Below are 27,016 nucleotides of genomic sequence, written 5' to 3'. Positions count from 1 at the left end.
ACCAGTGTTAAAGTGTGATTAGCTCATTTGTGTCATGGCAAGATTATATTTCTCTCAACTCATGAAGAATGATCATTCCCTTTTAGTTACCAGAAGTTTCCAATTAAAAGACAATATGGCTTAATTTCAAAGGAAATATGACCTATTATGAAGACTTGTTACAAACTAATTTCTTGAGGAAAAATAATATTATCTACAAATTACATCTGTATCTCTTAGTAATATGGACACTTTACCTTTGTGGTAGCTATAAATTTTACTCACACAGGTAAGGTGTCTGTATTATTCAAGCATATTTGATGAATAATATGGTCAGTACGTCTAGGTCTGATGTTCAGAAACATGAAACAATCCTATCACATAATGCAGTATAATTTCCTCCTATGTGAAAATCCATATGAAGAAAATCCATTTAATATCCATTTAACAATATGGGAATGCCCTACTTATAGAAAATATAATATACAAATATTTAGACTAACAAAAGTGATATGATAAAATGTTACATATTTGACCAAAAATATGATAAAGGTTTCCTTTATATAGTGTGCTTTCAAAGTTAAAATATAAACCTACCATTTGAAATTATAATTAATGCACCAATTCTTAGGGGAATATATTTTAAGCAAAATGAAGATTGTAATGAAGAATTGGTTGATGATATAAGATAGCAGTGCCATCTAGCAAGCTAGAATTATTCTATCACTTAATATTAATATATTCTTGATATTAGTATTGGTATCTGATGAGTTAAGTATTTTACTTTGTATTGGTCTTATATTTAAATATATATTATATATATATATAATATATTTAAAAATCATAGTGCTAAAAAGGAAAATAATTCCCTTTAATTATCTCTTTAATTAAATTAAATTAAAGTTTCAGACATACATTTGTAATTTTTTTTTTTAATTTTAGCTCCATCTTCAAGGGTTCTGCTGTTTGTGTCTATAGCATGGCTGACATCAGAGCAGTTTTCAATGGCCCATATGCTCATAAAGAAAGTGCAGATCATCGGTGGGTCCAGTATGAAGGAAGAATTCCTTACCCACGGCCTGGTACAGTATGTATCCAATTTAATGATAACTATTCCTTTTTCTCCCCTCTTTCTTTTTTCCCATTTGCTAGGGTTTTAAAATTTTTCTTTTATCATAATAAAATAAGCATGCAACATAGCAACATATGCTGTGGTTTCAGAATAAATAATATTTGAGGAGCATGATTATCTTTTCAATCCTTTGTTTTAGCTAAAGATTCTCCCTACGGATTATCTATCCTACAAAATAATAAATTGCTATTACAAGGAATAAACTTCCTTCTAATACTGAGGGCTTTAGTGTTCTACAAGCTCAATATGGGTTAGCAGTGTGCTTTAAGCAGCACTGAACAAGAATGTTGGTGTGATCTTAAGCTACATTAATAGAAATATGTTGTTCACTAAAGTGACTGTAGTCTCATTGCATTCTTCTTCAGTTAGACCACATATGGAGTGTACTGTTTGGTTCAAAGAAGCACATTTTGGGGAAAGTCATCAATAATCTGGAATTCATCCAAAGAGCTTACGCTCCCTAGCACAGTGAGAGTAATTGTTGTTATTCAGTTGTTTCATTTGTGTCCTACTCATTTTTTCAGATTTTATTAATTTATTTATTTTTAGTTTTCAACATTCACTTCCACAAGATTTTGAGTTCCAAATTTCTCCCCATGTCATTCCTCCCCCACCCCAAATGGTGTTCATACTGAATACCTCTTCCTTTAATCTGCCCTCTTTTCTATTCCCCACCCCCTTTTCTTATCCCCTTCCCCTTCTATTTTCCTGTAGGCCAGGATAGATTTCTATACCCTATTGCCTGTATATCTTTTTCCCAGTTGCTTGTGAAAACAGTTTTTAACATTTGATTTCAAAACTTTGCGTTCCAAATTTTCTCCCTCCCTCCACCCCCCCCTTTATTGAGAAGGCAAGCAACTCAATACAAGTTACACATGTGTAGTCATGCAAAACACTTCCATAGTAGTCATGTTGTAAAAAACTAAGTATATTTCCCCTCATCCTATCCTTCCCCCTGTTTATTGTAGTCTCTCTTTTGACCCTGTCTTTTCTTAGAAGTGTTTGCTTCTGGTTATCCCCTTCTCCAATCTGCCCTCCCCTCTATCATCGTCCTGCTCTCTTATCCTCTTTCCCCCTATTTTCCTGTTGGGTAAGATAGCTTTCCATACCCAATTAAGTGTATATGTTATTCTCTCCTAAAGCAAAATTCGATGAGAATAAGATTCACTCATTCCTTCTTACCTTCCCCCACTTAACTGTGTACAATAATAACTTGTTTTTATATTAAACTTCATCTTGATTATCCCTTCCCCCAAGAGAAATTGAAAGAGGCACAACTTATTCTATGTTTAGTACCTTCATGAGTGAAGTAAGAAAGAGATGTGATAGTCTAGACATTTGCAAATAATCTCTTAATTTTATTTTGAAATGTATGTTATGTATTTTGTTAAATATTGCCCAATGGGGCAGCTAGGTGGCACAGTGGATAGAGCACCAGCCCTGTATTTAAGACGACCTGAGTTCTAATCTGGCCTCAGACACATAACACTGTGAGACACTGGGCAAGTCACTTAACCCTATTGCCTAACCAAATAAATAAATAAATGAATGAATGAATCAATGAATGAATGAATAAGAATAAGTATTGCCAAATGACATGTAAATTTTAACAGTCATTTTTTAAACTTTTGAGTTCCAAATTATCTTCTTCCCTCCCACTGCACCACCCTCCTTGAGAAGGCAAGAATTTTGATATCAGTTAAACGTGTGAAGTCATCCAAAATATATTTCCATATTAGCCATGTTAAGAAAAACACACACACACAGACAAAAATAAAGTAAACAAAAAAAAAGTTTGCTACATTCTTCAGTCAGAATTCATCAGTTTTCTCTGTGGAGGTCGGTAACATTTTTCATCATGTGTCCTTCAGAACTGTCTTGAATCATTGCTTTGATCAGAATAACTAATTTTTTCACAGTTGATCTTCCTTACAACATTGCTGTATATACAATGTTCTCCTGGTTCTGCTCTTTTCTCTTTACATGAGTTCATAGTTTTTCCTAGATTTTTCTGAAGCATCTTGTTTGTCATTTCTTATAATCCAATAGTATTCCATCGCAATGATATACCACAACTTGTTTAGCTATTCCCCAATTGATAGTGATTCCTCAATTTCCAATTCTTTGGAATTTCAAAAAGAGCTTCTATAAATATGTCTGTACAAATAAGTCCTTTTCCCTTTTCTTTGATCTTTTTGGGGCACAGACTTTGTAGTGGTGTTGCTGGGTCAAAGTATATGTACAATTTTACAGTTCTTTGTGCGTAGTTACAAAATGTTTCCAGAATGATAGGGCTAGTTTGTAATTCCATCAGTAGTTCAATTGTATCCCGTTTTTTCCACATCTCCCCCAACATTCATTGTTTTCCTTTTCTGTCATATTAGCCAATCTGATAGGTATGACATAGTATCTCAGAGTTGTTTTATTTTGCATTTCTGTAATCAATAGCGATTTAGTACTTTTTTTTTAATGTTACTATTGATAGCTTTGATTTCTTCTTCTGAAAACTTCTTGTTCAACACTTTTGACCATTTATTGATTTGGGGATAGCTCTTATTTTACAAATTTGGTTCAGTTCCCTATATGTTTGAAAAATGAGAGTAAGGATGAACGGGGCAGAGCCAAGATGGCAGAGTAAAAGCAATGACTTCCTTGAGCTCTCCCCAAAAGCCCTCCAAATAACTTGTAAAAAAATGGCTCTAAACAAATTCTAGAGCAGCAGAACCCACAAAAAGATAGAGTGAAACAAATTTCCAGCCCAAGACAACCTGGATGGATTGGAAAGATATGTTGCGCTGGTCTGGGAGAGGAAAGCAGTTCAGTGTGGGCATGGAGGAAAAGACTAGGCCTCAGCAAACCTGGAGTAGACCTCAGGGGACTGAATCACCAGCAACTCTGGTGGTTTCCAGACTTCTCAACCCACAAATGCCAAAAATAACTTAGAAGGTCAGTGGGAAAAGTCTGTGACCTCTGTGAGACCGAAGCTCAGTACCAGTCCTGGCATAGCCCCCGGGGCAGTGGCTGCTTCTGGAGCTCAGCCCACAGATTGAGGGGAATCAAGTGGCTGATCAGAGGGGAATTACAGGGATCTCTTTGCTGGTGCTGAGGCAGGATTCTCTTGCTTTGACCTTCTTTGGATCTGGGTCAGAGTCCTGGGTGGCAATCCTGGGGCAAGGCAGAATGCTGGCATGTGGCACTTGTAGTGGTGTTGAAGAGGAAATACTCCTCACAATCCCAAGGGAGAAAAGAGTGCTTGTGGTCACTCATAGACCAGAGCACAGTCCAGGAAAGGAGTAAACACCTTGCCTTTGATCATACCACCTTGGAATAACTGTAAACTTACAGGTCCCTGGAAGTATCTCTGAAAACAGCTGCACAAAATTCCCCAAAGCTTGGGACAGTACATTCCTGACATTGGAAACAGTACCCTACCTTAACAAAGAGTTTAAAACTCAAGTAATTGGCTGGGAACATGAGCAAACTGTGCAAAAAAAGTCAGACCATAGAATCTTTGATGGCAAAGAAGATCAAAACATACAACCAGAAGAAGACAAAAAAGCCAAAGTTCCTACATCCAAAGCCTCCAAGAAAAATATAAATTGGTCCCATGCCATGGAAGAGCTCAAAAAGGATTTTGAGAACCAAGTAAGAGAAGTAGAGGAAAAATTAGGAAGAGAAATGAAAGTGATGCAAGAAAATCATGAAAACAAGTCAACAGCTCGCTAAAGGAAACCCAAAAAATACTGAAGAAAATAACACCTTAAAAAATAGCCTAACCCAAATGGCAAAAGAGATCCAAAAAATCAATGGGGAGAAGAATGCCTTAAAAAGCAGAATTGGCCAAATGGAAAAGGAAGTCCAAAAGCTCACTGAAGAAAATACTTCCTTAAAAATTAGAATGGAGCAACAATCAAGACATTGTAAAACAAAACCAAAAGAATGAAAAAAAAAATTGGAGGCAATGAAAAATGAGGGTTTAATCAGAGAAACTTGCTGCAAAAATTTGTTTATAGTTTCAGTCACTCAATTTTAAACAAATATTATGCACCTGTTAATACAATTCAGTCAAGAGTCAACAGTTATTTATTAAGCACCTATTATATGACATACATTGGAGATATAGAGACAAAAGTTAAATATCCCCTCTTCCCAAAGGAATTTACATTATATCAAAAGAGTCTTCACACACACACACACACGCACACACACACACACACACCCCTATATAGGCATATATCTAAATCTATCTAGCTATGTACAAAGCATATGTAAAATAGACAAAGGGTGATTTGAGAGAGGTTACACTTCTGGCTGGAGGATCAGGAAAGGATTCCTAAAGAATATGATACTCCAGGTGAATCTTGATGGAAAATAAAGACTCTAAATTCATTTCAGGAATGGCAGGAAAGGCAAGAGGAAGGAAATGAAGTGTCCTGCATGAGGAAGAGTAAGAAACCAGATTGACTGAACCATAGGGTATATGAGGGGAAGTAATATGTAAAAAAGTCTGAAAAGATACGTTGGAACTTGGTTGTAAAGGGATTTAAATGCCAAAAAAGGAGTTTTTATTTGCTACTACAGATAATAAGGAGCCATTAGAATTTATTGAGCAGGGAAATGACCTGAATGCCTGGCACATAGTAGGCTCTTAATAATTAATTATTTAATTCGTTGACAAACATGTGGAAAATTATTTTGAGAGCCATAGGGAGGTTAGAGTAGGGCCATATTTGAAACACAGGGAAAAAAAGCTGTTGAAATATCCTGGTATGAAGTGATGAAGGTATAAATTAGGGTAATGATTGTGAGGCTGAAGAGAAAGGGAGTGGTTTGAGAAATTTTGTGGAGATAGGAATAATAAAATTTGATAGCTAATTAGATTCCTGGTTTTAGGAACAGCGAGGAGTGAAGGGTAGCATCACAGTTGGAAATGTGGGTAATTGAAAAGATGGTGGTACCTTTAAAGTTATAGGGAAATGTACAATCCATCCTCACCTTTGGCAACTCGTTAGCCTGGCTTCTTGAGGTTCATGTCCATTCTGCTTTTGAACAGATAACTTAATTAAGGAACACATTTTAACAATTATTTTCTTTTTGTGCTTTAGAAATTCACAATGTAAAATCTTGACCCAGTTCATTAACCACACAGTAGGTGGAACGTTTTCACTATACCCAAGAATGTTTTCAATGATGACGATGCCAGATTTTCCTTTTTTAAATATTTTTTTTTAAATATCCACACCTTAAATCATTGAATTGGGATTATTTGATAGTTTTTTATTAAAATCATATGTGAGATTTCATTTCTTTAAAAGCAAAAGGGTAAATCCATCTTGTAATCATGATTTGTGGGAAGGGGAAAAGGGAACCCACCTTTTCTGAAAGCTAAAAATAAAATTAATACTCCTAGTGTTTTAGGTTTTAGCACAGTTACCCCATTCTAATACTGTTTTTATACATGTATGTGAAAAAGAACTGTGTTATGTGAGGACACTCCTCTGTAATATCTAGATAGTTCAGGAGAGAGACTGTTTGGGATCAGGATTTTCTGGTTAATTACCTCAAAAGAAGTTTAAATATGTAGATACAGTAGCTGCATCCTGTAGTTTGCCCTGAAAATGAAATTAATGATCAAAATGACTAGGTCCTGATGGAGAGATCACATTACATTCCAATTACAACTAGCATGTGTGCTGCGAGAAACCATAGGCTCTAGAGATCCTGTCAGCTCTGATCTTATCACCATTTTTCCTGTCCATGCCTTAAAGTTGTGAATATTTTGTGAGGTTCAAAGACAAACTAATGCTTTCCGTAACTCTCCCTGTTAATCTGTGGTCACTTCTTTGAAACTTAAGCAAATGAACTTGAAAAAAAAAGACTTTATTAACATTGAATGTTCTCTCAAAAATAAAAAAGCCCAGTATTTGTATTCAGCATACAGTTCCTAATTTCTGACTACTGAGTAGCCCAAACATAAAATATTTATAGTATATAAAAACACCAAACGCAATTGTCCCTATAATTTGATCCAAGGGGAAAAAATATGCATTTTATCAGATCAGGCCTGAGAGTTAAATCCCCTAGAAAGTTTGGCCAGTAAGAATAGGCACAGAAAACAACAGGAATATTCACATGCCTATTGTCCTTAGCAGAGATCATTTAGAAAAGTTCCATTACCCACCTTATTCTTACTTATGAAAAAAACTGTGGAGATGTAAATCTCAGGGGTTTTTTTTGAGCAAATCCTTTAAAGAAGATCTGTAATCAAAATGTCACCGTGAGGGAAGATTTCACAAAAAAAGGATTTTTCTTTCTGTTCTTGATAGCTAAAGAGAAAACTTTATCTTTCCCTTGTAGGATTTTGTACTAGAAAGTAGTTTTTGTATTAAAAACTTGCTCTGTTTGTTTGTTTTACTTTTAATGGAGGATTTTGATCTTTGTCTTTTTCCACTATGAATGAATAAATGAATCCAATTAAGTGAACTACTGTGTGCCAAGCACTGTACTAAGTACTTGAAATACAAATATAAAAATGACATCCCCTATCCTCAAGGAGTTACATAGTAAAAGGGGACCACAATATATGTAGGGCCTGGAAGCAGATTTTTAATCTGTAGTGTCACAAAGATCATAAATGTAGTTAGAGGGCATTCAAGTATCATGCCCCTTGTAGAAATAATGATAGTATTGATTTGATCCCTGTTGGAAAGTAGGGGTGGCTAGGAGAGGCAGCAGCAGGTCAGATGGCAAGTTATTGAAGGCTCAGTGTGTTGAAGACAGCTTGTTGTGCATGATCAAAGCCAGTAGTGTCAAACAGACAGAAACAGCAACCACTAATTCGTATTTAAGGATACCCACAGACCATATGTTAACTTAGTTTTTAAAATGTGATATTATCTATGTTTTATTGTATTTTTATTAACTTTGCTATGTTTATTTCCCAGTTACCTTTTAATCTGGTATGGGCTACACTTGAAAATTATGCAGGTATATACCAAGCCATGTATTTGATACCTCTGATCTAGGGTATTTGGATACATTGACATTAAATGTGGAATCAATTAGTATGCACTTAATAACTGCATAGTGTATGCCAGGCATTGTCCAAAAGCCAGAGAATAGAAAGTATACAAGAGAAGAAAGTGGCCAGTATTGTCAAATGTAACAGATAGGTTGAAAAGGATGAGAAATGACCATAAGATTTAGTAATTAAGAGGTCACTGGTACCATTGGGGGAAAAAAAACACTTTTAGTTGAATGAGGCTAAAAGCCCAATTGCAAAGGGTTGAAGAGTGAGAATAGAAATGGAGGAAGAATAGACAGCTTTTCCAAGGAGTTTTCCTGAGAAAGGGAAGAGAGATGTAGGATGATAACTTGAGGAGTAGTATGATCTAATGAAGGGTTTATTTGTTTAGATGCATATTTATGTGTTTATTTGAGGATAGAAAAGGTATGTACATTTTTGAAGGCAGTATAGAAGAAATCAATACATAGAGAGAGGCTGAAGATTTGAGACAGATGATTAAGGAAGAAATTTGTTAGAGAAAGAATGGAGAAGGGACACTTCTTTGTCAGAGACTAGGAGAAATGACAGTAAAGTGGGAAAGGATGTCAAGGCATTTGGAGGGGAAATGAATAGACAAGGTCCTCAAATGAAAGACAAGAGGAAGTGTGAAGTGTGTGAAATTGTGGAAAGAAGAGAGGGTTTGGTGTGCCTTCTATGGAGAATGGGAAAGACATATTTGAATAAATGCATTTGTGATACATTTTCTCAAATTCTAATTTGGAAATGATCACCTGCCATACAACTGCCATACAAATGATACCTGCATATATGTGTTTTTATATGTGTACATGGACGAATAGGAGAATGCATGATAGATACAGAGAAATAGACAGATGAAAAATAATACAGCAATTCCCTTGATGTGTGGATATGCAGGAGATAAGTCTTCAAGTGCAAATCTTCTTGGAAATCTATGAAAACAAAAGATATATGATAAAATCCCTTCAAAGCTTTCCAAATTTATTGGGGAAACACTATGCCTTACTCCCTCCCATGATAACATTTATAGGATCATAGAATGTTAGCATTGGAAAGGACCTTCTTTAAACTTCTTTCATTTTCTTGATGAATCAACTGAGGCTTTTAGAGTCAAAGTGAGAGGCAGTCAGGCAATTAGTTAGAGCCAAACTAGGAAAGGTGAGCTGTTTCTCACCCTTAGTGCAGTTTCTACTACATAGTTCCTAATTGTATAGTAACAGTCACATTTAATTAGTTTAAGTGGTTGGTTCTTGTTTTACATTGTTAGCTACTTATTTGGCAGGTAGGTGATTTAAAAGATAGAGAAGTGGATTTGGACTCAGGAAGACAGTTTCAAATCCTGCCTCAGACACTAATTAGCTAGCTATATTACTTCAGGGAAAACATAGCAGCAGCAACAATAATAACAAATCAGAACTTTGTAGACAAGGCCCCAAGGATGAGTCTCTCTAAACTTAATTGAGCTGTTGATTGGACATTAACCTTGTAATCCATTCTAGGGGCCATTTTCTAACTTGATAGTATCCACCAGCACTAATATTTCATTGGCCTAGGCTCAGAGAACGCAGTCACCTCAACCCTACAAGAAGGAATAAGTTTAGGACTTGGTATCTTTAGGATTGTAATATATCTTATTACTATTCCCAAATTCAATAACAAGGACCATTTTTGACATCAGCAACAGTTTGCCAAGGGTATCTCCAAGTGTCTTGATCCTCTGCTCATTGTGAAGACTAATACTGTGCTGAGAGAGAGAGAGAGAGAGAGAGTAATTGTTCTATCAAATTCTTTTAGTTTCTAGGCATATTCTCTGACATCTTTGTCTTTCAAATTGCTACATCAGTGAATCACCAGGCTGTGAGTCTCTTCCTACCCTCCCTTTTCTGACCTTTTACATTCAGCCATGATTATAGTCAGTATAAACGTTGTTTAAAGTGCTAATAGTACCTGCCCAGTGGCAAGTACTCTATATGCCAGACTGTTCTATGGGCGAGTAAACATAGAACCATATCCAAGCCTAACTTCAGGAAACAAATTTTGGCTGAGAAAGTTCATCAGAGTAATATGATTAATATGCAAATGATCAAGCGTTACAACTTAATAAACTTATTAATAAATTAATTCAAATAACTTATTGAAACCATTTTTCCTTGGAAGTATAATTTCTGTTTATCTGTGCTTCCTTGTTGAGCTCAGTGCTGAATTCACAGCTGTTAATATTATCACTGCAGTTAAATAAATACTGCAGAGTTGAGGATGCTCTGACCACTTTGGTTTTCAAGTTATGATAAAAGGCTGCACTTCCTATGACACACTGTGTCAAACATAAACTCTCAGCATTACCATGATGTCATTCCATTACAATGCTGAGCCTGTCTTCCAGGAAACATTCCTGAGGATGCATTTTGTTGCCATCTTGAAATGATCACTCTGCCCTCTAGTGTTCAAACTCCATCTCTTTCCCTTGAATGTCTGAATGTTCAGAGTTCTTTCTTTCAACCATATAACAACTTCTTTCACTTTCTCCTGCCCCAGTGGGTGTTCCAATGGGTTAGTGGTAAAGCAAGCTCTAAGAAAAAAGAAAGAAGGAAGAACCAAATGGGCAGTGGTGTATTTCAAGTGTGGGAGCCAAACAAAGTTCAGGTAAAAAAATAACAGCCTGCTGAAAAACTCAGAGACCAATTCATGTTTGCAAAGGAAAAAAGACTCATGTTTATCTTTCATTTTTTTTTAAGTTTCTTTGCAGCTTCTCCCCATCTCTAGGTTGACAGGGATTTATTCGAGACCCATATTTATTCAATATTTTGAATTCCCTCAACTCCAGAAAGTTCAACTTTATTTCTGGAGGACTATACAAGTGTCTGGAGAGCTGGGCATCCCTTAGAGAAAGAATTGACTCTGTTTCTCCTATGTTTGGATGGTGGGCATCTCAATCCCAACATAGCAAGATGAATCTGGAAGAAATTGGACTCTGGGGACATTTGAGCCCCATCAGGAAAGGAAAAAGTCTTATTTTGACAATGAGTGGATTTAGATACTTTCAGTTTTATAAGCTTTAGTAGAAAGAATAAAGCCTATCCAGTTCTGTGTTACCCTGAGTATTTGCAAGGGAGCTAAAGACCCTTCTGACTTTTTGGGGAGACCAGGTCATCAGCTACATTCTGATGTTCCCAGGAATAATCCCACTTACGGACATCAGTCAAAGAACATCCCAAGATTGAGCCCTATCTATATAAAAACAGAGCTTTGGGTCAGAGCAGTAGGTCATAGTTCATTTCAATTCATTTGTCTTTCCAACATCTATGTTCCTTTCCAACTGACCTACTTTTTGTTTCCAAACTTGATATTTCTTCTCTCACCTCCATGTGTACGTGCTGGCTATTCCCCACACCTTAATACACCGCATTCTTACTTCCACTTCTCAGAATACTTGACTAATCATAAGAATTGTGCTATTTGTTGTTATAATATTAAGCATTCTTATTATTGCAACAACAGCAAGAAAAGCATATATGTAGTGCATTAAGGTTTGCAAACGGCTTTACATGTTATATTATTTGAATTCCTTCAAGGCTGCATTTAAAAACCAGTTCCTACCTGAAGCCTTTCCTGATGCCCCTAATTACTAGCCCTATCTCCTCCGTCAAATTATCAGGTATTTACTTTTCTATGTACTAACTATACCCTTTCTCCTCTCCCCACCCCTCCACACATAGTCAGCTCCTTGGGGGAAGAAATTGTTGTTCATTTTTGTCTTTTTATTCCTAAGCACCTAGACAATTACCCTGCACAAAGCAAACACAGTACAGGGATTAGTACAGGTAATAGATTTTTGATTTTCCTTGGTATAAGAAATTTCCAGGTGAGGAAATTCACTCTTCCAAAGCAGATCAGCACCTCTTTTGAGACTTAGAATCTTACGGGTTGCCTAGAGCATTGGGAATTTTATTTGCCCAGCATCACATAGCCTGGGTGTGTCAGAGGGGGAATGTGAACCCAGTGTTTCTGTTTTTGAATACCAGCACACTAACCACTGTGCTTCTTCTACACATGTAAAATGTTAGATGAACATATAAAGGTAAGAGTTGAAAGGCATTATGGCAGTTAGGGGCAGCTAGGTGATATACCACTGGGCTTGGAGTGAGGAAGATCTGAATTCAGAAACTTACTGGTTGTGTGACCCAAGTAACTTAATCCCTATTTGCCTCAGTTCCTCATCTGTAAAATGGGGACACACTGGAGAAGGAAATTGCATACCACTCCAGTATCTTTGCCGAGAAAACCCCATGGACAAAAGTCCAAGAGGTCAAATAGTCAGACACAACTGAATGACTGAACAACAATAATGGAATTGTTTTCTGTTTTGGTAAACTATTCAGATCTAGCTATGACAGGGTAAATCCTACCACCTCCTGTGCCTCAGTTTCTCCATATAAAAAGTAGAGGGGACAAACTAGATGATTTCTAAGACCTCTTGCAGTTCTAAAATTCTGTGAATTCATGAATCCAGTTATCAACAGAAGAGAACAAAATCTATGGGTTTTCTTTTTGGTTTTTGTTTTTATTTCTTTTACCTTTTAATTAATAAGAATTATTTTCTCTCCTTCCCATTTCCCCTCATTTAGAAAAAATAAAAAGGTAAACACATGAACAGTCGAGCAAAACAAATTCTACTTTGGTCCTGTTGTAGATTTCCTCGGAAAGGATATGTTAGTTTTGTCAGGGCGAAGTGCCTATAATCCCTGCTTCTGAGAAGGCTGAAGCTGGTAGATTCCTGAGCTCAAGTGTTCTGAGCTATAGTAAGGTCAAAGCACATTGTGTGTCAGCACTAAGTTTGGCACCAATATGGCAAGCCTTCAGGAATGACTAGCTAACCAGGGGCAAAGCAGCCCAGGTGGAACAGAGTAGATATAATCTGTGAAGATCTGCAGTGGGATCCAGGAGAGTGGCTGCTATACTTCCAGCCTGGTTGAGATAGGGAGATAAATACTATGTTACTATCTATCTATAAAAATGTCCAGGTCTTCCAAGTCCTTAAAAAAAGAGCCTGTCTTCAGCCCTTCAAAACGATCTAGCAAATGACCTGTACCTTCTTCTCTTCAGGGCCAAACTTCTTCAAAATGTTGTCTACATTCCATGCCTTAATTTCCTCACCATACATTGTCATTTCCACCCTACAGCACGGAATAATGGAAGGAGGACTTGATCTGGAATCAGAGAACCTGCGTTTAAGTCTCATCCCTTATGTTTACTTACTGTGTGACATAAAGCTTAACCTCCCTGAGTTTCTGTTTCTTCATCTATAAAATAAAGGGGTTGGAATATGTGGCCACTGAGGTTTCTTCTAACTATTTTTGTGATTACTTTACTGCGAATGTTTCCGAAACATCACCAATGACCTTTTAATTGTCTAATCCAAGGTGGGGAACCTGTGGCCTCGAGGCCACAGGTGGCCTTCTAGATCCTTAAGTGTGGCCCTTTGATTGAATTGGATTTGTTCTGTAAAACTTGGACTCAGTCAAAAGGCCTCACCCAAGGACCTGTAACGCAACATGTGGCCTTGAGGCCACAGGTTCCCCTACCCGTGGTCTAATCAATTAGACATTTTCAGTTCTAGTCAATCCTTCTAGATTATTGGGGATTACCATTGTCTTGCTTGTCTTCTGTGATACCACATTTTCCTAGCTATCCCTCCAAACCCGTTACATGGCTTTTCTCCAGGAATATCCTGGAGCCAGCTCAAATTGACTTCATGAAAGGAGCTAACTGTTGAATTTTCGGTGGGAACATTTATGCTTTGGCAATAGGCTCCCAATCAGGGCTTAATTTTTGTTGTTTTTGATTCTGAGACTTAAGAAAGTGATAGAGAATATATCAATAATGTAAGTTAAACTTAAAAAGTGTGTCCAGTGAACATTTTTGAGAGTCAGTTGTTAAACATTTACCAGGATACCTCTGTTTTCTCTAAGATAAAGTGGCAGTAATCACAAGTAGTTGGAAAGTTGAAGGAAGAAATGTATGCATATTTTAGATAGGTGATGAAAGAGAAAAATGCATGCAAAGAGAATGTTACTATGATTATAGTACTATGAACAGATTGTTCCAGTTGGCTTTTTTTCCCCTTCCCCATGTCATTTTGAACATCCCTATCCAATGCTACAGTTTCAAAGACCACTTTTACATAGATGACTCAATGTTACCATTAGACTTCCCTCACACTCTAGACCCAAATTTCCAGTTGCCTATAGGACATCTCTATCTGGTTGTCCCACCAGTACCGTAAACTCAGTATGTCACAAACTGGGCTTACTATAGCTTTTCTCTTCTTCCTCCCAAATTTACTTATTAATAAGTTGTACTGCCATTCATCCATGTTTGAAGATTTGGTATTGCCTTTGTCTTCTCTGTCTCCCTCTACTCTTCTCACCATTCAATTAGCAAGTCCAGTCTCTTCTTTGTCTGAAATCTCTCACATCTGATTCCTCCTACCCCATTCCCATTACCACCATTCTGGTATAAGCCCCAATTTCCATCCACTTGGACTTATTATATGCATCAACATAGGTCTTACTGCTATCACTTTCTTCTTCTTCTAACCTAGTCTTGACACCACAGAAGACCATTCTTCTTAATGCATAGATTTGATCATGCCAGTCCTCTGTTCAAAACCCTTCACTGGCTTACTGTTACTAATAAGTAAAGTTTAAACTCCCTAGCATAGCATTCAGGGATTTCCACAATCTGATGTCATTTCTATGGTGTATTGCTACAGTGCTTAGTCTGGAATCAAATGGTATGCGCTTGAACCATAACTTCACTACATATAACCTGGGCTTAAGATTCACCTCTAATGCCTAATGGCTATGGCACCTTATTCAAGTCACATTTCCTCACACTGCCCCACACAAACGTTCTCAGATTGCATACCAATTGCCGATCTTCATTGATAAAGAGAGCTTCTTTACTGTGAATTCCCTACACTTATAAAATAATGGGTGTGGCTCAAAGAAAAAATAATTTTACTACATCATCCTTAACTGTGTTTTTTGCTAGCTGAAATCGTTGTTCTTTACTGTTATTATACATATTTATACTCGTCCTTTGATTGATGGACTTCGTTTTTTCCACTCAATGTTTTTACTTCCTTGCACCCTTTCTTAATGAATATCATTCTGTAATTTTGTAATAACTCCAAATTCATGATGTGATTTAAAATTTAGCATTAACTAATAACAAAGTATTAACTACCTCTATCTATGCTGTTACAACCTTTCCAGTTTTCACGTCACTACAGAAAGCAAGATGCCAATTTTACAAACTTGTTTATTGTACATTTTTTAAGAGTTCAAATTCATGGATTTCACAGATTTGGTATTTTCTTATATTTTTTAGAGTGTTGGAGCTGGAAGGAACCTCAAGAGATTTAGTCCTGGCCCTTCTTATCTAAAAACTGAGGCCCAAGAGCCCAAGTAACTGGGCCAAATTTTGCATCTCCATAGATAATAAAAATACCTTAGATTTATATTGCCGTTTAAGGGTTGAGAAAATACTTTCCTCACAACAGTGCTGTAAGGGAAGAAACATAAACATTTTTTTTTGTTGTTTCCAGATGAGGAAGCAGAGGCTCAGATAAGTTCAGTGGATTAAATAGCCTGTAATTGGCACAGCTGGGACTCTAACCCAGGCATCCTGATTTCTTGTTGGATGTTCTTTCCCCTAGACCCTACTGCCCCTTTTGATACATGTCAGCCCTTATTTTAAAATCCCTGGTATTTCAGGCTGAGACTCTCACTTCAGGACTTATCACTCGGAGAGATTAAAATAATACCATCATATTTGTATTCACTCCCATGTCAGATTAGATCGAATTTATTTTGTTGTTTTTACTTTTATGCTAGGTTGCCAGGGTGAAAGTGTGTTTCAACCACTAATTGTGTAATGCCTCCCTTCACATAAGTCATGCCTCTGATTAGTGTAGAAGGAAACTCAAACCTGCAGAGTAACCAGAAAAAAAAAAGTGGGTGGAAGAAACTTTATACAGCTGTCTGCTGTAATGCCAAAGGGCAAAAATTCTCTTACTGGATAACTTCCATTTTTTTTCCTCCTCTTATCCATTGCTTCCCAAAGTCACTACTAAAAGTGCCTACACAAACATTTCTATCTGCCAGACATAATAGCATCACACCTTGCTAGCTGTGGCTTCCAGCAATGTTAGATAGGAGCATGAGTACTATTTATTTCGTTGGGGTTTGCCTGTTTATTCACAGAATTTACCTGGACAGGTGGTGTTTCTTCTTATTCTCCTCTGCCTGTCTTTACTATTTCCAAAAAGATACTTACATATTTCACATATTTCTTTTACATTCCCGGCTTGTTTTCAGAGACTCAAATCTTATTCCAGTTTTCAACATAGTATTTGGAGAAATAGATAACTTCTATCATTTATTAGTTAAATTCGTTGAAGTAGAAGAGAAAGTCACAGCATGTTAGTGAACTGAAGGCAGAAATATGTTTAGGCAGGTGATGAGAGCCAGAGAAAAAGCACATGTCTATTCAAAAAGATAGATCTTACATTTTTAGCACCAGAAAGAGATAGTTTCAATAAGGGGATATGTAAGTATTTCTCAATAGTAAATGAAATTACTGGGTTATTTAGTTTCGGGTCATTTAATTCTCATATTAAAAGTTTCTCTTTATCGTCTTTGTCACAGCTCCTTCATGGAGTATTTAAAGGAATCTTTTAAGTCAAAGGAGCCTGCTATATGACACCAAGGCAAAGATTCCACCGGTTTCAATGAACTAAAATAACATCATTTAGTTCAAGATATACCCGGGGGCAAACTTTGTGAAATCACTTTCATTTGTGAAAGCACAAGCAAAGAATAGAACAGGGGAACTGGTTTAGACATCCAAAGGATGACATAGAGGATAAAGAACTCACCCACATTTTGGCAAACAGCCTTAAGGTAAAGCTCACATTTAGGGAAAGTGTATTTTCAAAGCAGATTTTTTTCCTAATAATCAATTACATTCTAACAAATCTCTTCCCCAAATTTCTTTTGTATTTCTTTTATAGTAAACTTCTGGCATTGTTGATGATGATGAACAATAGAAGGAATCATTTTACAAAGGACTTTGCTAAGAGTGTCTTTTGTTCACTGGGGCAGACTTTCTGATATTTAAAATGTTTCAAACATTTGTGAAGCTTAAGTGAAAGTCGGTGACTTAGTGATCAGGATATTGTAAATGTGTCTGCTTTTTGCCTGTCCGAAAAATCCAATCTTAGATATTTGGTTGGGGTCCAAGAGAGATGCAGTTTTTTTTTAATGTAATAAACAAAAGCCTTTCTGCCTTCCCTTTGATACTAATGATAGCTAACCATGTGGCATTTAACACACCCTAAAATGTCAGCCCTCATGCATTGTCTTTTGACTGAGCTGGAATGTGTAGCCTGTAATTGGGGACTGAGCTCTGTATTCATTGAGTTTAGTACCCACTTTGAGCTTCAACCTAATCCATTAAATATAGGGTACTTGTCCAACATTGATTTGCTAGACTCAGCTGTATGCTAACATCCAGAAACAATGAAAGAGAGGGAAGAATTTCAAACTTTGATATGTCTAGTTGAGTGCTTAAAAAAAAAATCCAAGTAAATTATGATGCAGAAGATGTAGCTCTGAGCCCAGTAAATAGACATCAAAAGCAGAATGACTTTCCAAAAAAAAAAGATTGTGAAAGAGGACATCATATCTAGTGCTTCTTATATCATGAATATCAATTTCAGCCCACCTGATATCTCCATATCACGAGAGAGAGAGAGAGAGAGAGAGAGAGAGAGAGAGAGAGAGAGAGAGAGAGAGAGAGAGATTTGTTGAACCAAGCAGTTCAAAGTCAGGCAGAATGGATGGTAATGAATCCAAGGTATTATCCATTTAGATTTGGTTTGTTTTAGAACCACTTACACTGACTAGACATTTTACAAACTCCTGCCCTTGACCTTGAGTGGGATTGGATGGTGTATCTGTATCAGCACAAATACAGGTATGTAGTAACTCCTGGGGGAAAAAATGTTAAAGGGCATGGATATGCAATTAGGCCATTGTTTTATCAGAGGCATCCTGAGGGCTCAGCCGATCTGTGACTACCTTCCTTTGTTGTTATCAGACTTTTGAGTAAAGATTGAGGGAGTTGGAGCAGTTTTGTCAATTGGAGAAAACAAAACAAAACAAGAAGCCTGAGGGTCATATATATTTATTTACACACACACATACACATATATACACATACATATGTATATATGTATTATATATCACATAATGTTACACACCCATGTGTGTATATACATATGTAAATAGTCCATGTAATTATTCTTACTTTCTCCAATCTTCACCAAGACAAATTTTGACACTTCCCAGTTTTCTCAGGTTACATGTTTTGTAAATTCTTTCTCCTTGTGTTCCTTTTAATTTAATTTAATCTGTATAAAATATTTAGTGGGAAGGCATGAGATTTGATGGAAATGAAGGACAGGAAGAGACACTACAGACTTTAGGGGATGGTCTTTAGCTAAGGACTTTTCCTTTTCTTGAGACCTCTCCTCCATGGCCGAGCCGAGTCATGTTTGCATATGAAAAATAGCCTTATAATTATAAAGAGTTATAGGTTTCTGATTCTATGAACTGAATTTAAATTATCTGTCCTTGTGCAATATGGCTGGGAATGCTGTATTCCCAGGACCCCATGTTTCTCATTGCTTGACTCAATGTGACCGATTGCTGTACATTCTGCTATAATTTACCTTTGGTCCATCTTCCCCGATAAACACCCTTGATGAAGGAAAGAACTTAAACTTTTTCTTTCTTTTGCCTTCCTCTCTTTAGTTAGAATGTGTGTGTGTGTGTGTGTGTGTGTGTGTGTGTGTTTTGTTTTGAGACATTATAGAGTTTCCTAATAAACTACAAATAAACCTAGGTGGAGTCAAAATAAGTTTACAAAAGTCCTAACAGATACTTCCTTGCATGTAGATTTGAGGGAAGCTTGGTATAGTAGAAAGAGCTTTATTATGAAGTCAGATAACCAGCATCCAGATCCACTTGTATGATCTTGAGACAGCTGGGTTGACATGGTGAAGAGAGCACTGGACTTGGAGTCAGGAAGACCTGAGCTCAAATCCTGCATTCAGACACTTTCTAATCATGTGGCCCTTAGAAAATTACTTAACTTCTCTAGCCTCAGTTTTGTCATCTGCAAAATATAACAGCAGTTAACTCACAGGGTTTTTGTATGGATAAATGATATAATATAATAGTCAGTTAATGAACATTTATTCAGCACCTACTATGTGCCACATATTGTTCAGAGTGATGGGACTCCATCCCTTGCCCTTGAGGAATGCACAATTTAATGAGGGAGACAGCATGAAAACAGCTATGTACAAACTATATATAGAATAAATAGTCAATAATCAATAGAGGGAAGGGACTAGAATTAAAAGAAATTGGGATTTGTGAGAAGCCAGGAGGCATAGATGAGAATGGTAAGCATTCTTTCCTCTTCGTTATATGAGATTATAAATAATTACATTATATTTATTTAAATATATAAGTGATAGTTATTATTATTTTTATTAGGCAAGTCACAACCTCTCTTGGACTCAGTTTAGTCCTCTTTTAAAATGAGATTGAAGCATATAGCTTCTGAAGTCTCTTCCAGCTCTAATTCTATGATAGATGGTCCTAAATCTAAAAGTCCAGACCTTAAGCTTTCTTTGTACCTCCCCTCCTTGCCTAAAAGAATCCTCAATTCTTACAGATTTTATCTTTATGTTCAATATCATTTGTGGCTTGCAGTACTTCCTCCCCCTTTTGACTGGGTTTTTTGACAATTTGCAGCTTCCCTTCTAGCAAAAAACAGAATCCAAAGCCCCTCACTTTATTGTGCTCTCATCCCTCTCTCCTATGGGACCCCAGAGTGGGACGATAGATGATTAACTTTTTCTAGGGATAGGCAGAATTTGTAACACAGAGCAGTTTCCAGACTGGTAGGCACCTTATTAAGCCTTCCCCACTCCTTCAAGCAAGGACATCACCCTATGAAGTTTGATGCTTTAACTTTGATGTAGATGATGGTTCTCAGTTTACTCAATGACTAAAATAACTGAAGCAACAAATTATGGAAACTTTCCACCTAAGTTTCCCCAGTTCTCTCTTATCTTTACTTCTTTGTAAAAGGATACACGTAAAAGCATAACATTCATCTTTGCATTAAATCATACATTATTTTTTCCCTATCCAGCGAGAATCTTTTTTAAGTGTTCGGGGCTCTACATATTATGTGGGCATAAAACTATCAGAGAACTGGAATTCAGTAATAAATTGGAAAGAAATTTGCTGATGGGACATGTGAATAAAGAATAATAACAATAGCATTGACTGACATTTATATCACACTTTAAAAGTCTGCAAAGGGCTTAACATAATTATATTTTAATTCTGCAATAACCCTCTGAAGAGGCAGAACAGGTTTAATTATTCTGACCCACAATATACTTGTATCTAAGCCCTTATGTCCACCAGATACAATATATTTGTTTTAATAAATTAAATGTTGAAAGAAAAGTGTTTTCAGGCAAAAATATGACCTAATAGACAAGAAAACAACCATTTACTAAATTGTTACCTGCCTAGTAATAGCCTCTCAAAATCAATACCATTTTGTATAGGTGTCCTAATTATCACCTGCAGAGGGCAGTGTAGACTTACTTTTGAAATGGATTTATTACAAACTCAAAAGAAAATAATTCCTTGGACACAGATAAGTGAATTGGAAATTTTCCAGAAGATTACTTTTTTGGTCCTTTTGGGGGCAGCATAAGGTTTCTTCTTCAGTTCCTGGTGTAGTTGTCTCAGAGCACTTCAAAAATGACTTCAGAAATATAGTTCCATAGATTAAAATAAAGTTATTTTCCTCTTCTAATCAACTAAAATTTTATTTTATCCATTCATAGGAAAGTTTCATTTCAAAAGTGCAATTTCTTTAAAATAAATGAAAATAAAATCTTTAGCCATCTTTTCCTATTGTTATTTTTCCTTTTAGATTAGTCTCTAATCGAGACTCCTTCAATTTAAATTGTTTTTTCCCCCTTTAAAACAGGTAGATGATACTAATTTGACATATCTCCCAAAGTAACTTTTAATTTCAGGGCTTGATTACCTAGGGGTTGATTTGGTTTTAATATTATAAAAGCACAGCTTTTTAAACTGTATTTTCCTTCACCTTTCCTTTGCTGATGCAGAATTTTTCTAAATTAGCAACTTGTCTTGAAACAAGAGTCTTAGATAGTTGCCTAGGACAGTGAGAAGTTGTTACTTGCCCATGATCCTGCAGTTTAATATGTCAGGGGAAAGACTTGAATCCAGATAAGTTTGTGTTACTCCAAGATTACCTGGACATCTACTATATATCCTAATTTGTTTAACCTGGCACTAAGTTAAAAAAGCATTGAAATGCCGCATTAAATTCTTTTTCATTACAGCCATGAGATTGTTTTTTGATAAAACTTCACCTATCCATCTATATCTATCTATCTACCTATCTATCTATCTATCTATCTATCTATCTATCTATCTATCTATCTATCTATATCTATCTGTCTGTCTGTGCATTTATCTATCTACATAGATATACAGAAATTCAAGTGCAGAAGCACGTCAATAACAACAAAAAAAATTAGAATAACCTGGGGAGCTAGATCTTTTTTTTTCCTTTTTCATATGTGCTCACCAGACAGTTAAACAAATAATCTTACTGTGAGACTACCCACATGGTAGAATTTCTGAGATTCCAGGAAGATCTTTTGTAACATAATTCCTACATTATTTTGCCTAAGATTCCACCAAAGCAAAACTGAAACCACTTTTTGGTATTCCAGAACTTCATATCGAAATCAAAATATCCCATGGGAAAGATAATAGTTTAAGCTAATACTACTTTACTTTGGGCAGCTAGGTGGTATAGTGCATAGAGCACCAGGCCCGGATTCTGAAAGATCTGAATTCAAATGTGACTTCAGACACTTACTAGCAGTGTGATCCTGGGCAAGTCATTTATGCCTCAGTTTCTTATCTGTATAAAATAGAGACATGCTGGAGAAGGAAATAGCAAACCACTCTGCTATCTTTGTCAAGAAAACCTCATGGGGTCACATAGAGTTGGATACAATTGAACAACTGAAAAACAACTTTATGAGAAATTAATTTATAAAGTTACTCCCAACCTTAAAATAGCTAGCTATTTTATTCTATGGAAATGAGGCAAAAAAAAAATAGTGTCCTGGAAGAATGGTAGTAGGAAAACAAGGACTAATAAGGAAATCATCTAGGTGGGATGACCACTTCCAGATTTTGTGTGAAAGTGGTCCTGTGTATAGATGCTTCATTAAGTATCTTAGTTTATTTCTCAGATAATCATGGAAGCACTATATTTGATCTTTGGATAAGTCAATTAACCTTTCTAAGCCTCAATTTCCTCCTCTACAAAATGCAGTAGTAGATCTTTCCTGAAATAAAAACCACCTGACTACTTGCCAGTGGAATTGTAGAGGGGATTTGTGGGAAGGTACAGGTTGAACTAGATAGATACCAAGTTTACTTCCAACCCTGAGATTCCATGATTCTGACTAGGTGATCCCTAACTTCCTTTCCAAGCTTATAGGCTATATCAGAAGTTAAATGACCTCTCTTTCTGATTGGAACTTGATCTATGATAAAGTATCTGCTTCTTTGACTATTAGTCAGTAGACCTTATGTGTAGTCTCCATCGTAGAGATTCAAGAGCAACACCTTATAGGTGCATACTTCACAGTTTACAAAATTCTTTACTTGCATTGTCTTTGATCACCATAACCACCTTATTAGATAGGGAGCACTTTTTCTAAGACTCAGAAGGGTAAGTTATTTGCCAGCAGTCACATAGCTATAAATAAAAGTTGCTGTGTCAGGACTCAAATTCTGACTCCAAATCAATGACTTTTTTTCCCCTCATACCTTTTTTGAACACTGTAGTAAAAATTCCTTCAATAAAGCACCCAGGTGTCTAGAGACATAAGGTCATTTGAAAAGGTTTGAGAAAATTGACTATGTTAAGTCACATTTAAAGCTGTTTTTTTAAAGGAAATTAAAAATTAAAAGAAAAAATATTTACAGTAAGATTGGGAATGAAAGGTAAAAAGAAAGAAGAAAAATGTGTGTGAACTTGGGGGGGGAGAACAGAACAAGTCTTTGCACATTTGTGATCTCAGAAACCCAGTAGATAGACTTAAATCGCCCTTCAACATTAGGAAAATAAACCAAAAACAAAACCATCCTCTACCTCTCCTGCACTGTCTAATGTTTCCTTCTAGATCACAACAACTAAATAAACCTTCTCCATTGCAATAGTTGTAAAGGCCCAATATATGTGTGCTTGTGTGAGTACATACAAACTTATATACACACGTTTGTATATAAGTATATATATGTGTGTGTGTGTGTGTGTGTGTGTGTGTGTGTGTGTATTATTACATATGTTTGCATACATGGCTATATATATGCATATATACATATATATGTATATATATGCATATATACATATATACATATATACATATGCACACACATGCCTATTGTGATCAGAGTAGATACAAATTTAGATCTATTTGAAGGATGAAAGTTGGATATATTAAATGTTCATTCACTATGGATACATTTAGTATTCCTGATGAAAATTTTGCCAAACTTCTCAATTGCCTCAATAATGAATATTCTAAGGTTTTAGAAACCTCACTGGCTGGTAGTAAATATGATTTTTATACCATTTAAACTATATTGCTGAGGAAGTTAATACCTTTCCCCCCTTTCTTTTCAGTGTCCAAGCAGAACATATGATCCATTGATTAAGTCAACCAGAGATTTTCCAGATGATGTCATTAGCTTTATAAAGCGACATCCTGTGATGTATAAATCTGTGTACCCTGTGGCTGGTGGACCTACTTTTACCAGAATTAATGTGGATTACAGATTGACACAGATTGTGGTGGATCATGTTATCGCAGAAGATGGCCAATATGATGTAATGTTTCTAGGAACAGGTAAGTTGGAAGTTTCATTTTACTGTCTTCAAAAAGACCATAAATCATAAAAAAAAAAGTTAAGAAAGGATTTTCCTTGGTCTGAAATACCTCTCATGAGCATTACCCTATTTCTCATTTGACCTAAAAGGACTGTGAAAAACATTCAGTAAGACATGGTAGGAATATCATACCAGTTGTTAAATTCATCTTCATCCTAGAACTTCAATGCGTGTGTCTGATTAATTATTAATTTGAATGATATAGCAAGTATGATATATATAGTAGAAATGTTGCCTATTCAGTGGAGGTTTATGAGTTTAGAGAATTCAAATATTGGTCTGTAAAAGTGTGGATTGAAAGGTTGAATCTGACAACAGAATAGATTTAAAGCAAGTATTCAAACATCAGTAAATTCCAGGTGAATGTATTTGGGCTCAGAAAAAAGAAATAAAATAAAGGAAAAATTATGGAAATAAAATTAGAGAAGGGTCAGATTAGAATGTTTTCTAAAGAAGTGAATTTTCAAGATAACAAGACTGAAAAGTCTAACAAATTTTATATTTTAATTTAAATTAACAGAAGGTATATACAAAGTCATGTTACATAAAAATCTGATTCTTTAACCCTCACTCCCAAGAGTTTAATATTCCAAAATGTTCTAGAGCCACCAGGTGGAGCTACATAGTATTAACTTAGACAGTTATAGTAATAGGAAATTCACTGTACTGGAAACACATGTCCTCTTATTTATATTTATGAAGGAGGATGTAAAACAATATTTCAAAGATTCCTTGGACAACTTCATTAAGATATCAATAAAAGTTAAAAACAAAACTAGAAAAGTTTGCCCACTTCGAGGTCATTATAGTACAGCTGTAGCGTATGTATTAGCCCACAGTTTATTTACCAACATACCCTTTTGTTGTCTTCCTGAAATAGAGACTAACACATGCAATTGTTATAAAAGGTTATATGTGTATTTCTGTTTTAATGTTTTCAAATACAAACTTTCCTTTTATTGTCTATCCTCATTATCTTTTTGTAAGGTAAACTCAATAATTTCGGAGGAGGGGAAATATGGTCCTTTTCCTAGCAATTGAAAATACACTTAGCTTAAGTGAATTGCAGTTATACATTCTACTACCTCCAAAGTAGACTCTAATACAAAAAGAAGGCACAGTGATAAAGTGGGTAGATTGTTGGATTTGGCCTGAAAGGACCTGGGTTCAAAATCCAACTCTGATGTTTCCTACCTATATGAGCTTGGACAAATCACTTGAGCATCTGAAAATGAAGAGTGTGGCACAGATGGCCTCTTTGGAGGACTCTGGCTCCAAACCTATGATCCATTTTGAGCTTTGGTAGCATAACTGTCATTGAATTTTTGTGCAATGATCATGGTTTAGAATAAAGATTAAGAGAAACAATTCTGAATTTTGCCTTTAAAAATAATGAATAATAAATATCACATTTCAAAAGCATTTGTCAAATCCTATATGGTTGTCCCATTAATGAATACATCCTGAGAGGCATTATTCTGAGTTCTATCCTTTATGGTGTATATGAGAAAAGTTCAAGTTTCTCAAACAGAGTATGTACAATCATATTGTCAAGAACACTGAAAGTACCATGTCTTTCAACATTTCCCGCGTGTGTATTATTTTCGGGAACAACAGAAAACTTAATACTTGGCAGGGAAACTATCATATACATCATTCTCATATATTCTATTTATTTTTGTCTAGATTCTTTGAACATATTTAAAGAAAAGTTATGTGAGCAGTAGGAAGGCAGAAATGTGTTAATACTTAAGGTAGAAGGTAGAAAAAAAGAGGTTCATAATTGATATATTTTGTTTTAGATATTGGAACTGTACTAAAAGTTGTCAGCATTGCAAAGGAGAAGTGGGATATGGAAGAGGTAGTGCTAGAGGAGTTGCAGGTATTCAAGGTAAGATCCAAATTCATAAGACCTATAGACACTCTCATCCATTCTCTTCCCACCCAAGCATTTCTCCCTCCCTGCAAAGAAAACTTATGTGAGCCAATTACAATTACAATTAATACTGAGAAAAGGACTAGCCTTCCTGTGTGCCATACCACTGAATCAGGAGCTTCTAGGAATACTTCTTCTTGTTGCATTCTTTAAGAATACAGTCAAGGCCAGAAGTGTCATGTCATGTTAAAGCCTAAAACCTCTTTAGCTTTGTAGATGTTCTTCTAAAATATAAATTTTACTTTTGTGTTTTTCTTAATTGAAATGGAGTAAATTATGGGAAGGTTTGTAAATAATTCATCCCCTTATTCCCGGGTGGGGGGTGAGTATGGGGGAGGGGGAAATATATCTGACTCTTTGTGACCCTGTGGACCATAGCGTACCAGGCCCTTCTGTTTTCTGCTATCTTCCAAAGTCACATATACGTATATACATATGTATGGATAGATGTGTGTATATGTGCGTGTACATATGTATGTATGTTAATATATATGTGTACATATGTGAAGACTAAGTTATAACAGCATTAACACATACTTCACTTATTCTTCCAAACACAGTGGCTGCCGTATATCTTTAACAATTTTGCAATGTCAGTATTGTTGACCCTTACTAGAGTAGTGATACTGCATCTTATAACCAATTCTAAATTGTCTGTGTTATTGTTAGTCCCACCTGATTTTCAATTTATTTTTTTCTTCAGGAAATATTAAAAATTTTCTTACTAATTTTCTTACTCCAAGGGACTACATAACAG

General features: G+C 35.9%; 1 protein-coding gene across 4 annotated transcripts in view; it reads left to right on the top strand.

Moving 5' to 3' along the window:
• The window catches only part of SEMA3D (semaphorin 3D), a 255,585-nt gene that overhangs the window by 203,219 nt on the left and 25,350 nt on the right, over positions 1-27,016 (top strand). For all 4 annotated transcript variants that reach the window (XM_020999739.2, XM_020999736.2, XM_020999738.2 and 1 more), the window contains 3 exons: positions 922-1,066; positions 24,060-24,282; positions 26,126-26,214. In XM_020999739.2, the coding sequence (XP_020855398.1) occupies positions 922-1,066; positions 24,060-24,282; positions 26,126-26,214 (457 nt within the window). The remainder of the gene's footprint in view (positions 1-921; positions 1,067-24,059; positions 24,283-26,125; positions 26,215-27,016) is intronic.

This window comes from Phascolarctos cinereus, unplaced genomic scaffold (genome assembly GCF_003287225.1).
Source record: "Phascolarctos cinereus isolate Bilbo 61053 unplaced genomic scaffold, phaCin_HiC Scaffold_1;HRSCAF=81, whole genome shotgun sequence".
Lineage (NCBI taxonomy): Eukaryota > Metazoa > Chordata > Mammalia > Diprotodontia > Phascolarctidae > Phascolarctos > Phascolarctos cinereus.
The sequence above is the reverse complement of the archived record's forward strand: the minus strand, read 5'-3'. Positions and strand labels throughout refer to the sequence as shown.